This window comes from Hydra vulgaris, chromosome 13 (genome assembly GCF_038396675.1).
Source record: "Hydra vulgaris chromosome 13, alternate assembly HydraT2T_AEP".
NCBI lineage: Eukaryota > Metazoa > Cnidaria > Hydrozoa > Anthoathecata > Hydridae > Hydra > Hydra vulgaris.
This window is the reverse complement of record NC_088932.1, coordinates 10,901,012-10,917,500: the sequence shown is the minus strand read 5'-3', so window position 1 is coordinate 10,917,500 and position 16,489 is coordinate 10,901,012. Positions and strand designations below refer to the sequence as shown.

Genomic DNA, 16,489 nt, shown 5'->3' with positions numbered 1-16,489 from the left:
CTAAACAAAGCTTAAACAAATTTAAGATAACTTTCAATTAAGCAGAAAACAAATGTTTTTAAAATTTTAAACACGTGAAGCCGTTTAAAATTTTTAATACAAATTTTCAATATCTATTTGAAAAAAAAAATTACAAGTTAAAATGTTTGCACAGTAGTGTGCAAAAGTTGAGAAACGCTAACTTTTTTTCAGTTTTTAGTGCAAAACGTGCTTGCTGTCAAACTTATTTCAATTATATTTTTATTTTTTTATCCATTTAACCATAAAACTAAAAAAATTACAAATTTATTTATAATTTTACAAAATCAGGTTTGGTGTCGCTCGTATAGTAAAAAACTAGTCATTGAACTGACATCTTATTTATGCATCAGATTCGATCCAAATATCAGTTACCTACTGTTTAACATGGAGGAGGAAATGTTATGAGGGTCTTTTAGTGCACAGTGGACCAAACAGTGGACATTGCTTAAAAATCAATGTTACCAAAATAAATTTAAGTTAGTTGTTATTGAAAGCCAAATAAATTTGAAGTTCATAAAAAAAAAAAATTAATTTAATAGCATAATTTGTTCAGGAAGTATACAAATTTGAATAATGTAATTTTGTTGCAAAAAATATGTAATAGGTATAAATGATAGATAAAAGTTATTTTTGGTATTATATCAGAAATAATGTCACTATATAAGCAGTGCTAATGTGATAATTGTATGTAGAAACAATCTTAGACTGCAGTTGATGAAAATGTGAATGTTAACATCATAGATTATAGCACAAACTTTTTTTTACATGTTATACCCTAATGAAACAACTAAAATTTAGCAAAATTTTAGTGCTTTTTAACTAATTTTTTATCAGAAAAAATAATTTATCTTAAAAAGTGCTAAATTGGCATCAGTAAACATATATATTTTAAAACCCCTATAACAAAGAGGAGTAAGATCCTTTTTAACTAAATTGTGCCAACTTAGCACTTTTTGAAAAAAATGTAAAAGAATGACCCTACCCCTTAAGTTAAACTTTTTGTAAAATATATTAAAAAATAAAAATGTAAATAGTTTTACATTATTTTGTACATATTTTCATAAGGGGAAGATGTGTTCAGTAAAAGTGTGTCTAGAAATTAAAAAAAGGATTAAGTCCAATTTTTGACCAACACCTACATCCCCCTAGCCCTCTTTTCTATTGAACTTTTTTTTTGACTAAATTTAATCTAGTTAGTACCACCATTAATTAAAAAAAATACTACAGCATTGAAATCTGTTTCAAAATGAAAAAATTGCAAGAGTTAAAATCAAAACCGAAGGCTTTGTGGTGTATATATGTTGTGGTGTATATATGTTGTGGTGTATATATGTTGTGGTGTATATATGTTGTGGAGTATATAGTAATAATATTTTTACTTTTCACGTGAACTTGTTTATATTTTGAATTATATTATTTTAAGTTTAAATCATTTTGTTTAAATTGTTATTAGACAATGAATCAATGAAAATGTACAAAAATACCTTTTTACGGCATTTTTAATGTTTGCATTTTTATTATATTTTGAATCATAAAAACAACATTCAATGTTAATTTTATTGTTCAAAATATTAAAAAAAAATACAAACCTTAAAAATGACATGAAGTGCTATTTAATTTTTATATATTCCAAATGTTTTCTAAATGATAGATTGTTATACTTTTTACAAACAATATTACATTGTTCAACAAAGTAAACCTATTACTAATAGGTTTACTAAAAATATTAGTTATATGAACATGTTTTTTTTAAACATATGTACGTTTCAATTCTTAACTACCATCTGCAGTATGCTAAAAGGTTTATAATATAACTGTATGGTAGACAGCAATCAGGTTTTTATCTAAGCATAAAACCCTTTTTTTTTGACAACACTAAGATGAGGCCAGGGCCTTTCAGAGGTTTGGAGAGGCCCCGGTCAGTTAAAAATCGGGGGCCCCAAAAGAAAAATTTGCGCAAAATGCGACGCAAGATAATGCAAAGCCATTTAAGTCTTCAGATAAATCAGGACCAGATAAATGTCTAACTTTAGGACTAAATGCAATAAATTAGACAGACCGTCACACACAGATGTGGCGCTTTTTGTACGTTTTATCAAGCCAACTAGCCAAGAGACGCGCTTGCCTACTAAAAACGCATTTTTGGGGAGGCCTGGGAATTAAGAAGGTACGACGTACGAGTGGAATGTTACACTGTTACTTTATTGTGAATGTTACAATTCAGATTTCACAAATGAATGATTCATGCATGAATAATTATTAATTGGTTTTTATTATTTGGTTTTTTTCGATATGTAATTATTTGCAAATCACTATAAATGAATAGTTAAATTAATGTCACATTTTGAAAATGAAATCTAAAGAAATTCACTAAAAGTAACTAAAATAGAATGAATTAGTTTTAATTAATTTTTACAAACGCTTTTCTTGCTTTTTGTTCTGAAAATGCAGCAATTATATTTGAAAAATCTAGTTTTCGTGCAATATCGCAATTTATATTCAACATAGCAAGTCCATTCAACCGTTCCTGCCCCATAGTTAAACGATGATAATTTTTTATCTGCTTTAAAACATTAAATGTGCGTTCTCCGAAGCCGTCGATGCAGGCAAGCTGATAAAAATTTGTAATGCAATTGTAATGTTTGGAAAGACACCTGAAAGACCAAGTCCAAGTATTTCTTCCAGCAATTTTTTTGGTGTGCAGTCTAGTTTAAAATTAGCACCATAGATTCTTTTAAGAAGTAAAACCTCATTTTCAAGTCCTTGTGAGATTTCTTTGTCATATTTGTGCTAAAAATGTTGAGCTGCCAATACAAGATTTTCGTCATTCAAATTTTTAAACTGCCAGAGAAATCCAAAAAGTTTACAAATTTCTTGTAACGACTGAAATCGTCGCGTGAGGCCAGATTGAATTGAGTCAATGATGACAAAATAGACATTGATTTTGAAATACAACTCAGCATCATCTTGACTTGGAAAATGACGATTAGTTAAAAACTCACATGAAACACCAATATTTCTTGCAACAAATTTTGACTCATTTAAAATCTTATCAAACTGTTCACGCAACCTTTAAATGTCATTACATAGATTTTCAATGTTATCCTTTTCAATATCAAGAGTGGCTTGGCGTGCCTCGATGATTAGATTTGTCTGATGAATCATTGTGATTAGCTTCATCTAGATAGACGACATCAAAATGCAATCAAATTCGGAAATATACTTTTGAATAGCATTGAGTTCCATTTTAGCCTGGGCTGTTAAATGTAGCACCTCAAGTTCATTTAAAGCACTTCTTACTGAGTTCAAATGTTGTGCATCTTGTTTAACACCATCAATCCGTGCTGACCATCTTGTTTTGGACATTCCATGCAAAGAAACAGGAAGATGTTGTTTTAAAATTGCCCACCTTTGAGGACTGCTACTGAATAAATTGTACATTTGCTGAATTGTTCCAAAATACGTTACTGCTTCTTTGCATGATTCAGCGCAATCGACACCAACTAAATTTAATGAGTGATTTCCGCAGCTAGAAAACATACAGTTTGGATTTTGTTGTATCAAAACCGCTTGCACCCTGTTATACTTTCCAGTCATATTAGCACCGTTGTCGTAAGCTTGACCAATGCAGGTTTCGAAATCCAGCTTCAAAGTTTTCGATATTTCTAGTGTTCGAGCAGCGATTTCTCTTCCAGTTTTTTTTGAAAAATTTTCAAATAAAATAAATCTTTCTTCGACTGAAAAGTTTGAATTATCTAAAATTTTAGCATAACGAATAACCAGAGTAGTTTGCTCCTTGTACGAGCAATCTGGAGTAGCATTAACTATTATTGAAAAATATTTTGCTTTCACAATTTCGTGGAGGATTGGTGTTTGAACATATGAACCACAAATATCAATAAATTCGTTCTGAATTCGTGTTGAAAAATAATGAGCTTGCATTCGCTGCTTACACTGTTGTGATTCTCGAACATGTTTAACATGCTCAGCTAAAAGTGGGTCATATTTACTAAGAAGCTCAATAATACCTAAAAAGTTTCCATTCACTCGATCACCTATTCGTTGGTTAGAACCAAAATGTGCTAATCCACGTTCAGAAAGAAAAATAATAACATCTAGAATACGTTGGAATAATTTTTTCCAATTTTCAGTTTCAGTCTTGAGTTCTGATAAAAGTAAATTATCCACTGAAGTTTCACATAATGCTGCTCTACTAGCAGATTTCCATACAACATAGTTTTCTTTATGGTAAATTGAACTTTCGTGTGACGGAATACGATCTTTCAATCTTCTCCAACCTCTACTGATGCCCCATCCGGCAGAACTAGAGAAAAATGACACATTTGCAGCATTTTTGTTCAAAAGGAAACATGGTGCACAATACAAAGATTGTTTTTCAACACTCCAGCACAACCAGTCTCTTTTGCATGTTTCTCCATTTGCAAGAGTTTTGTTTAAGAAACGATAAGGAAATGCATGATGATTAGAGTCTTTAACGATATTATTTGGAATTTCAAAGCAAGTAATCTTAAGAAAATGAGTTATAATAGCCGCTATCTCCAGGACCGAAGAGTCAAGCATAGCCTATTGTAAACAAAACCATATTAAAATAATTAAAAATATTTTTTATCGATAGGGACGACGATTAAACATTAAAAAAGCTACGTGATTCCATGCTAGTAGGAAGTTTATAGAAAAATAAGTAAAAAGTAAAAAAAAAAAAAAGATAAAAAAAGAAATTAAAAAAAGAACAAAATAGAAAGATTTTTAAAAACTACTTAATTTTGTGAGCACTTTGGCTATGGTGTTCATTTTTGAAACCAATAATATCTTTATCTTTGATGAAAAGCCAACTCGTTTAATTTCATTCAAAGAGCAAAAATATTAATAACACTAAAGATAAAAAAATGAGATATAAACAATTGTACTATAGTAATATCAAATGCTATATTGGCTTTTAGTGAATAATTAAAAGCAGTTAGAGAAACTACCTGTAATCATTTTTAACGATAGGCACCACGGGAAGGTAAGCCAAGCTGTCTATCAACACAAAACATTACAACAATGACATCACAACAATTACGCAAAGCAATAGCAAATAGCTTAAGATATTTGTAGGATGAAATTACACAAAATATTAACAGACATGTGTTTTATATATATATATATATAGCTATAAAAGGCTAGACAACAGACATTAAATATAACAGTAAGGGATCGTCCATAAATCACGCAACGCAAAATATATCTAGAAACAGAAGTTAGAGATATTTAGCTCTTTTACGCGTCAATTTTCATTAAACTTAATGCGCTAATTTATCTAAATATTAAAACTTTGCCAGGGAAAACTTTTGAACTTTTTTGTTTTATTGTATAAGTTTGCGTTACGTAACTTATAGACGATTCACACACCTTTTGGCACTAAATGCTGTCTCACAGCTCTGGTAACTAAAGCTCTTGGCTGGCAAAGTTTGCAATACTTTTTTTTTTCTGTTTAAATAGATTTTTAGTTATAAAGAATAACCGACTAGCATAACAGTCTAGCTCTACACACACTGCAAGTCACTTGCTTGGCTAGTTTAACGGCCTAGCTCTACACACACTGCAAGACACAACACTTGCTTGGCTAGTTTAACGGCCTAGCACTACACACACTTGCTTGGCTAGTTTTACGACCTAGCTCTACACATTTGGCTATGAATTATAACACTAATAACTTTTTAAAAGCAGTTATAACAGTAGGCAAAATAACAAAAACTGGTTGCATTTTCTATATTTTTTTATAAAAAAAATTAAATGTTTAATATTAAAACAATAATCATTTAAAATTCAAGTATATTTGTAAAACATTTTTGAAAACCATTTATTAAATAATTAAAAATTTATGCTATTATGTTAATGCAACATTGGGAATTTTATATGGAACAAATGTTTAAACAAAAAAAATGATAAATGATAAATAAAAAGTACAATTGATATATTAAAGTATAATTAATAACTAAAAGTCATTACATACATCTTACAGCTCGTGCTTGCAAGATATGAACATTTAGAAATGTGAAAAACCTAGACTATAAATTAAGAACATTAGAAAATATAACATTATTTGTGTAACATTTTTCACCGACCATACCTTGAATGGTATGTTTATCAGTTTTGAAAAACAAACTATTAAATGCTCTAGTTCTTGAACATGCAACATATAGTTGCCCATGAGAAAAACACGGTTTATTTAGATATACGCCAACTCTGTCAAATGTTTGACCTTGACTTTTATTAATTGTCATTGAATAAGCCAATCTGACAGGAAACTGACGACGTTTCAGAACAAAAGTTAAATTAGAATCTGATGGAGCCAACTGAATTCGAGGAACAAATACCCGTTTACCACCGGAAACACCTGTCAAAAGCTCTGCATCAATATAACTATTTTGAAGAGCACAAACTTTCATTCGAGTGCCATTGCATAACCCAGCTTTGAGATCTAAATTTCTAAGTAGCATAATTACACAACCAATTTTCAATTTTAAGCAATGAGGAGGCATACCTGAAGGAGTTAAGTTGTTCAAAAACTCAACAGGAAAGTTATTTCTTTCATTAATGTCATCAGTCTCAATTTGATCAGCACTTAAATAAATTTTGACTTCACCCGGTAGACATTAACAATTAACAACCGAATCTGGAATTTCTGCACATATTAAGTTATTGATATCCTGTGCTGTTTCAAGTTTATCATCATTGGCTAAATGAAGTAAAATGTGGGCATGCGGCAAACCACGCTTTTGAAACTCAATAACCTGAACATGCGTTACAACTTTGCCTAATACACCATGTTTGAATATATCATTAAGGAGGTTATTTAACTTGAGTTTAAATACTCGAGTAACCAAATCAGGTTTATCACTTGCAGTCTGACCTGGATATAAATTTTCTGTTATTTCACGCCATTTTGGGTTGCAAGTAAAAGTAATAAAAAAGATCTGGTTTACCATACTTTTTAATAATTGCCATAGCATCTTCAAAATTTTCTTTTATAGCTCTAGGACTTTCTACATAAGATGATGGCAAAATAACTACTCGCCCTGGTCTAACATTACGTTCGTTCGCAATGTTGTTAACATGTTCACGTAAGGCGTCATACTGCTCGCTTCTCAGTTTATTTTGATTATTTCTAATAAAAGCAAGACGTTGGCCTTCAATTTTTACATATGCATCTACAGCATATTGCTGAAATAGTTTCTTGCCATAAAATAATGAACAGAAAAATTGCCAAACAGAAAGTCTATAATCGTAGAACTGAGATAATGTAACATGATTTCTAACCAGTGTGGCACGCTCAGGGTTATGCACTAACTGATTATGCCAACCAGCATCACCTCTTGGGAAAAAGAGAGGATAAATCATAGGATCTAAGTTGGCTGACATACTTGATACAATTTTTAAAGAATGACCTCTTAGGTAAATAACAACTTCCCTGGAAGTTGGGGGAGCACCATCTTCGCCAACAAATACAACTGCAACTTCATCGTGTGAAGGTAGATTATAGCGACGCCTATCACCCCCTTCAAGTAAAGACATTTTTACAACAGAAGCTTGGCAACCTTCTATAGCCGCTTGACGAATTTCTTCATCTTCTACTTCAGCCATATTTTTAAATGCAAGAGCAAATGGACTTTGTTCAGTATTTATAGTTTGCATTTGAAACATTAAATCACGTAAACAAAGATCATTACCACGTTGTTGCATTCTAAAATTTACTGCTGCAAGTGGATCATATATATATAGTTGAGAATATATTGGTGGAATATCTTGATCTGGCCTAAGATTAACTACACGATGATAAATCTGGCCACATATTTTAAAACATGGAGGCCCATGATTTATTGATTAAACTACAGTTGCTTTAAATGAAGCGAAAGAAAGACAGGCATTATAATTTCGAATATGTTTTAAAAAATTAACATTAGCAATACGATCTACATAATTCCCTGTAAATAAACCCTGTAAAACTTGTGTAAATGGTGAAAGTGGAAGTAAAGCTACCTTACCATTATGGCAACATAGAAAATGTGTTTCATCTTGAAATTTCTTAGCACCACAGTGCTGACAAATTTGATTCATTTCTCCTAAATAATTATAACCTGGAATAGCATTACTTCTTGCTATCGAATACATTCGTCCTTGTCCAACAGATCTTCTTACATTTTGGCGATGATTAACTTCACCTCGATTAAGCCTACTTCTTTCATTTTGGCGACGATTAACATTATCTGGATCTAGCCTATTTCTTTCATTTTGGCCACGATTAACTTAATCTTGATTAAGCCTATTTCTTTCATTTTGTAAATGATTAATTTCATCTCGCCTAAGTCTATTTCTTTCATTTCGTCTACGATTATTTTCAACACGCCTTATAGCACTTACATCGTCTTGTATACATAACTTCATCTAGCCTATCATCCATTTCAATGTCATCATTATTATTAAACATATTTATCAAAGCAACACTAATTATTTCTTTGTTTTACTACTCTAAAGTTAACAATAAAATAAAAAAACTTAATAAATAACTAAAAAAAGCTTATTCGAAAAATTATAAAATAAAGAAACCAAATAAATGCAAAATAAAATTAATTTGCCATCATCAAAAGTAATACACCTGTATTACTTTTTCTTAAGTTTATTTAATTAAAGTTAAGAAAAACCTGCAACCATATTAGCAAAGACTCATAAAAAAAAAGTTAAAATTTATTTTGTTTCTAATAAAAAAAATTTAGAAACAAACAAATATCCTTTTTTATTAGAAACAGTGAAGTGTTTCTAATAAAATATATATATATATATATATATATATATATATATATATATATATATATATATATATATATATATATATATACATACATACATATATATATACATACATATATCCTTGGAGTCGCGGACAGCGTCATAGTTCATGTGTTGGGAGAAAACATTGAACAAAACGCATAATAAAACTTATAAATGCGTTATGTACAAAACACGTTATTAACGCAGGTTTGTAAATCCCCCCCCCCCCCCCTCAACAACACACAAACTATGATGCTGCTGCAACTCCAAGGATACATATATATATATATATATATATATATATATATATATATATATATATATATATATATATATATATATATATATATATTGAACTATTTATTAGTGAAAACATATGAAATCCAAAATTTTCTTTATAACATATATAGTACATTTTATAAATAAACCTCAACAATTTCCTTGGTACAACAACTCGATTATGATTAATAACAACTCTGTAAACATGAATTTTCTGATAATCTAAATCTTAATAAACTATAAACAATTAAACTTAAATAAAAATGTATGAAAATGATTAATGCTATATTAAATATAGAAAAACAAACATATAATAACACAATTATATCCTAAACCACAATTCATTCATGCAAGAGAAATTATTATACACTTATTGAAAAGCCAGAAATATTTTTTTCAAAGAGCAAAGGTTTTAACAATACTATAGATAAATTTTATTTATAACAAAATGTTGTCATGGCTTTTATCCCAACTATTAAAAGCATGTGAAAGCATGAAACTACCCATAAATATCTTTTAACGGTAGACCCCATCTAAGAATTATAGTAACTTATATTTTCAATATTAACATCTATAACACGAAGCTTTAAATTTAAAAGTACAATTTAAAAAAAGATTACAATAAACTAACTACTTAATAAAATTATAAAAAGATTTTATATTACCTATCATTTCAAGCTACTAAACATTATCTACCTAATGTCAACTTAAACATTTTTAACTCGTACCATAAAAGGTCATGACTTCTTTAAGAAAACACTTGGTTAAGAAAAGTCTGGAAACTACTTAAAAACTAAGAAATAGTGTATTTTACAGAATACAGAAATGTAACTAATATTGGACAATAGGTATAACTATGTGCACTAATCATAATAATATTCACTGTGCTATTGCAGATAAAAGTCACTAGTTTATGTTTCTGTTTGAAGAAATTATATTAATGTATTTATATTAAGAAACAAAAGCAGCGAGTTCTAGTAATGAAACTACCTATTAATCATTTTTAACAACAGACACTAACATAAAGATAAGCCAAAGGTAACAACATTATACAAAAAATTATTAAAGATTTTATGTATTTTCAGAATAGTTATATTGAAGGCTAGACTACACTTAGACCTAAAGCAGTAACACCGCTTGACTGGTAAGGTTGACGAATCTTGCTCTAGATCTATATCTCAAATATATTGTGTGTTATAGTTATACTAACTATAAAACACAATATTTTTTTAAATTTTATATAACATATAAAAACACCTCATTTAACAATCATGTACACATTAGATAAAATACATTTCATACTATTATAAAAACATTTATATAAACACATTTATAAAACAACTATATAACATATATCATCACATACACGTATTTATCAAAAAAATTTTAACTTTGAGCATAGTATAAACATATATGCAAACCTTTAACAACTATAAAACAACATTTATTAGCATCAATTATTTTTAATGTAACAAAGAATGCAGACTACAATTCACAACATTGGAATGAAAAAGATGAAACCATTTAAGAACAAAATCAAAAATTTCTAATAAACAAAAATACAGATACCTTAAAATGAAGCATAACACAACATTCTTTTGACAAATTCCAGAAGAATTTTTTTTAATTTTCTATTCCTTATTATTTTTCCTAAGAATATAAAATATACATATAAATATAGAGAAATATAAAATAGATTGAAATAAACGCAAACTTATGTATATAAACTTACATGACCACAAACAACAGTCTTATTTTATTTAACTTTTCATATTAAATACATAAATAAAATTTTATTCTTATTATTCTTTCTACAAAAAATGATCTTAATCTAAAAATAATCTAATAATCTTAATCTATAAAAAATCTAATAATCTTAATCTATAAATAATCTAACTTCTTCTAAAAAATGAAAACAGGCAATAATAAATAAAAATTAGAAAAATAAAAACAACCAACAACAAACAAACGATTATTTAAATTTTTATTTTAAACAATGAACAACATCAATTCTTCTTGAGAATAAAAGTACATCAGCTCTAATTCGCTAGCTGACCTTACTCGAAAGACCGCATGAAACATATAACCGCGCATAAAAAAAAGTCTAGAAACTACTTAAAAACTAAGAAATAGTGTTTTTTAATTTTATATATATATATATATATATATATATATATATATATATATATATATATATATATATATATATATATATATATATAATTCACACAAAAAAAGTACTGTTTACAATATAGTAAAAATTATTATTATTGTGATTTTATGTTTGAAGTAAAATAGCAAGATAGTTGTAAAAGAGGTATTATTAAGTAAAGTCAAATATATAGATAGTAATGATTGTTTAACAATATATTATATATACTGCTACATCGACTGAGGGTTTGGCATATTTATTTAATGTAACAAAAATATGGTAATAATTTGTTACACAAATATATTAAGGTATAATGTGTGTGTATATATATATATATATATATATATATATATATATATATATATATATATATATATATATATATATATATATATATATATATATATATATATATATATATATACATTTTTTTTTTTTGAAAGATGACATCTTGTATGAGAGTATATTATATATTATTTTAAAACATCAAGAAATACAGTTTCTCTCAATACAAATAATATTATTTTATAAGAAATTTTCGCTGGGTTATAGATACCAGCATCATCAGCTTGTAAAATGTTACAATAATTTTTAATCGTTATAGTTTATGTAAAATTGTTACTATTGACGTCAGCGGTTGAATGGCTTCTTTTGATTTTTAAATTTTAAAAATGGCGTCCAAAACATAGTTTTTACATATTGGCCTTCATCAAGGTTAATTCCGCCGTTTCGCGCAGAGCACATGTTGTTTTGTATTTCTAACGCCTCTCTAATTTTTCTTTCAAACTTTTTATTTTCTACTTTTAACGTTCTTGTTTTTTCCCAAATAATATTTTCTTTGCAAAAGGTTTTATGATATGCTAATGCAGATTGATTAGGCTTGTTTTCATTAATACTCTTCTGATGTTGATGTATCCGCGTACTTACCTGCATTTTTGTTTCACCTATGTAGACTTTGGAGCAGTTGCATTTTATTATATACGTTCCAGGTTGGCTGTTACTTGGTAGTTTTGTTTTGTTTTTTGATGTTAATAAAGATCTTAAATTTGGGTTTGATTTAAATACTGCTCTGTACCCTGCTTTTCGGAATATTTTTCGAAGTTTTGGTGAAAGGCCTGGTACCCAAGGTAAAGACACTACAGGAAGATTGTTGCATTCTGATGGAATTTTGTTTTTATTTTGTCTTTTTTGATGGAATTGGTGTGTAATATTCCTCAATAGCTTTTCATCGTACCCATTTTCAATAAACATGTCAATTAAAAAATTTATTTCGTTTTGCAAATGATGTTTACTACAGATGGAGTAAGCTCTGTGGAGAAAACCTTTAAATATAGCTGTTAAAATATTTGGATCGTGATTTGAATGCGGTTTAATTTGAATGTTAGTGATTGCCTCTTTTCGATATACTTTGTACTCATATTTTCCTAGTGTGTTATTTGTAATGGTTATGTCAAGAAAGTTAAGCGTTTTTGTTTCGTTTTCAACTTCAATTGTGTATTGTATTGCAGGATGTTGTTGATTTAAAATATCTTGGAACTGTTTTGCTTGTTTGATGTTAGGAAATCTTGCATGACTATCGTCAACGTATCTTAAAAATGATTTTAGATTAAGTGCCGGATTTTGTGTCAAAGCCATTTTAATTGCATTATTTTCATGGAATTGTAGAAAAGATTCCGCGAGAACAACCATGAAAGAAAGTCCGATTGGTCCTGAGTTTTCCATTACGTGAATCTCATTGTTCCAATGAAAATAACATTGATATAAGCAAAGTTCTATGAGTTGCTTTATTTCAGGTATACTTAGTTTTGTTAAGTTTTTATATGATAAATTGTTACTTAATTGTTCTAAAAGTATAACGGTGGCTTCTTTTAACGGAATTGACGGGTACAAATTTACAACATCATAAGATACTTGAATATCATTGTTGGCGACATTCCAATTTTCAGCTTTTTTTATAAAGTCAAAAGAGTTTTTTAATCGTGTCGGATTTTCATTTAAGACTGGTTGTATTATCTTAACTAAGAATTCTGATATTCCGTGGTTTGGTGTGCCAATGGTAGAGATAATTATTCTCATAGGGTACGATTTTTCCGGTTTATGAGCTTTTATTACTCCATACATTCGAGGTGGGATAGGATCACTTGGATATATTTTTTCGTATTCCTCTTTAGAAAAACGCTGTTTTTTATTTAGTTTTGAAAGAAATCTTCTAATTTTTGCCGCGTAACTGGCAGTAGGGTCTTCACTAATAATTTTTGTCGGACCAATTTGTTCACGGATTTTTTCTAAAGCTTTAGAATGTTCAATTCTTACAAAACCTGTTCCTTTGTCAAACGGGTATATAGCAATGGTTTCATCGTTTTTTATTTCTCTAAAAGATATCCTCTGTTCTTTTGTCAGATTGTTATTTATTTTTTTCTCCGTTTTTAATGTCAAAGTATAAGTCTACTAACACTTGTTTTTAAAACCCTTGTTTTTAACCCATGTTAAACATGTATATGTAATTACTGTACACACATATATTTTTGAATATATAATATAATACAGTAGAGTATATATTATGTCATTTTATACTGAATAGTTTATGATATAAAATTTATGATATAAATTTATACATAAATTAATACATCAATATAAATGCAATTTCGATATTCTTCTTTGTATGCTTTATTTTATCCTTCAGTTTTAATGTTTTCGAGCTTAAATCATAATTATTGTTGTTGCATTATGTATCAGACAAATATTTTGTATAATTAATTAGTACAATACGTATTTACATATATCATTTATGTAAGTACTTATCATACTGTTGTCATAGTGTAAACTTGATTAAACAAAATATTTACCTAATACATTCTTACATATATGTAAGAATATGTTATCTGGAACAAATTATATACAGTTGAACATACTATTTGTACAATTGCATATACTTATTAAGGCCTATTAAATGTATTACGCACAATACCTAAATATATTAACAATATGTATATATATTAGGGGTATGACTAAAAAATTTTTTTAAGAATTTTTAATTCCCCCTGTCACCATGAGTGGAGAAGTTATATTTATAAACAGAAAATACAAGTTTTTAATGTTAATTTTTGAAAAAGATGACCCCCCAAGCTGAAAATAATTTTTCCTATCTTTTTAATGTTATCCTAATAAGTTATAAATAACGTAATAGACATACAAAAATCACTAAAAATGGTCTTGCTTCAGACAAGAATAAGAAAGTTTGGGAATCAAATTTAGTGAGATTTGAAAAAGCTAAGACTTCAAGAATATGTGCTATTGTTAAAAGTATTAGTGAAATGAATAAAATGTCTTCAGAACAGCATATTATTGATTAATTTAAAAGTTTCTCATCAAATGTAAAAAGCAGAAAGGAGAGAGTTGGCTAAAGAAATTGAACTAATATGGAGAAAGCTGAATATTCCAATTTTACAAGGTAAATCACCATCAGAAAGAAAAATAGAAAATGTATTGAAAACACTTGACAAAAATAGTCAAAAACCTGGAACTCAAAATTTTACCCGATTGTTTAACAAAACTGATGAGAAAGGTGAGTGGTTGTGTCAGGAAGATAAAGAGTTTTATGGTCTGCAAATGTCAATAAATGGAAGAGTTGGATATTGTGCCACAATTGAAGATACTGAAGGTATTCATCCAAGAAAAATGGTGTTGATAAAGAAACAAATGTTCAAGAAACAAATCAGCCAAGACTGAGATTTCGATGAATCAGCTAGTGAAGGAGGTTATTCAGTAACTGAAGAGCAGTGTTCCAGCAGTGCTACTGAAGCTAAAGATGTCGAAAGTTTGTCATCATCATCTAAAAGACAAAAAACAAATTTGTCTGTAAATTTGGTGATTTCTGCAAAGATTAGTACCAAAAAAGCACATAAAGTCTGCAAAACTTTATCAAAAAATTGAATTTCTATTCCTACTCATAGTGGTGTCTACAAAGATGTCGGGAAAGAAGGAGAAAAGTTGAAAGCAAATTATATGGAGAACTTAAAAAATGAAAAGCGGTCTTTACACTTTGATGGAAAACACATAGAGAAAATGGAACATCAAGTAGTTGTTTTGAAATATGAAAAGAGAGAGGTTAGACTTGCTGTTCTTGAGCTGATGAATGGAAAAGGTGAAACAATATTTAATGGGATAAAACTTGTGCTGGATGAATATGAGCTGTGGCTAGCCATAAAAATGGTTGTATCTGATACAACATATGTAAATATCGGAACAAGAATTAGTGTAGTAACACTGTCAGAGAAATATTTCAAAACCATTGGACTAGAAAAACCTTCTTTTTTAGGATGCCACCGCCATATTTGTCATGAATGATCTTTTTGAAAGATCAACAACAAAACCAAATCTTCATTACCCATATGTGACAAGATTATGGCAAGAGTACAAGAACTTGAAGTTATTACTTTAGAATACTGGAGATCCTTTGACAAAAGTGAATTGGATACGATGGCGAGATGACATGGACTTCCTGTATCACTTAATAGCTTGTTATAAAAAGTTCAAAAGCACAGGTACCTTTCCAAAAGTGAATTTCAAATCACTTTCTGCTATAAGCAATTCAAGATGGACCTTGAGAGTAATTTTTGTTCTACTTGCTTACTTTCTAATACCAGACTATCAAGAATCGAAATCTGCTCAAGCAGCATGCAACTTCATCTGTGGTTCATGGGGTGATATATGGTTTGGTGATCACTACTTCAATCCTGCAGATTTTGTTCATCTATTAGAATAATGCAATGAGCATCCAAAAGCATTAAAATTGTTGAAGACATTTTGGTCCACAGAGTCAACACCAATTCCAACACAAGGGTCAAATATATGTGCAGAACGTGCAGTAAAAGTGATGCAAGATTTAGTGCCTTTATGTCATAGCATAGAAAAACTTAACATTAAATACTTATTGTCAAATACACTGTAAAATAATTTTATTTATTCATGTTTATTGGTTTTCTATAAAGTACTGGAACATGTGTTGCAAAATTACTTTTCTTATATTCCATAAATCTTGTTTTTAAATGGGGGGTGAACTTTTTGAGATATAGTATAAATGTTTGATATTTTCTTGGTTTTTGCATAAAAACTCCACTAAATTGAGTATGGGGATACAGGGTTGAAAAATTGTTATACTCCTAATATATATGTATATAAATTAGTAGAAAATCACTTAACAAA

The 16,489-nt window shown here is 28.8% G+C and overlaps 4 protein-coding genes across 4 annotated transcripts; all 4 read right to left on the bottom strand.

The window, feature by feature from the left end:
* Positions 1 to 2,811: 2,811 nt before the first annotated feature.
* On the bottom strand, positions 2,812 to 4,916 carry LOC136090163 (zinc finger MYM-type protein 1-like). Its single transcript, XM_065816300.1, has 2 exons — positions 4,800 to 4,916; positions 2,812 to 4,605 (listed from the first exon to the last, which is right to left on the bottom strand). The coding sequence occupies exon 2, from the start codon at positions 4,600 to 4,602 to the stop codon at positions 3,202 to 3,204; it is 1,401 nt and encodes a 466-aa protein (XP_065672372.1). The 5' UTR covers positions 4,603 to 4,605; positions 4,800 to 4,916; the 3' UTR covers positions 2,812 to 3,201.
* Positions 4,917 to 6,092: 1,176 nt separating this feature from the next.
* Positions 6,093 to 6,566, bottom strand: LOC136089634 (ATP-dependent DNA helicase PIF1-like). Its single transcript, XM_065815685.1, has one exon. The coding sequence runs from the start codon at positions 6,564 to 6,566 to the stop codon at positions 6,093 to 6,095; it is 474 nt and encodes a 157-aa protein (XP_065671757.1).
* Positions 6,567 to 6,680: 114 nt separating this feature from the next.
* On the bottom strand, positions 6,681 to 7,767 carry LOC136089633 (uncharacterized). The gene is made up of 2 exons (XM_065815684.1): positions 7,011 to 7,767; positions 6,681 to 6,937 (listed from the first exon to the last, which is right to left on the bottom strand). The coding sequence occupies exons 1-2, from the start codon at positions 7,765 to 7,767 to the stop codon at positions 6,681 to 6,683; spliced, it is 1,014 nt and encodes a 337-aa protein (XP_065671756.1).
* Positions 7,768 to 9,409: 1,642 nt separating this feature from the next.
* LOC136089632 (uncharacterized) lies at positions 9,410 to 13,803 on the bottom strand. The gene is made up of 4 exons (XM_065815683.1): positions 13,793 to 13,803; positions 12,212 to 13,655; positions 9,636 to 9,665; positions 9,410 to 9,415 (listed from the first exon to the last, which is right to left on the bottom strand). Exons 1-4 carry the CDS (start codon positions 13,801 to 13,803, stop codon positions 9,410 to 9,412), a joined length of 1,491 nt encoding a protein of 496 aa, XP_065671755.1.
* Between the last annotated feature and the right edge of the window lie 2,686 nt (positions 13,804 to 16,489).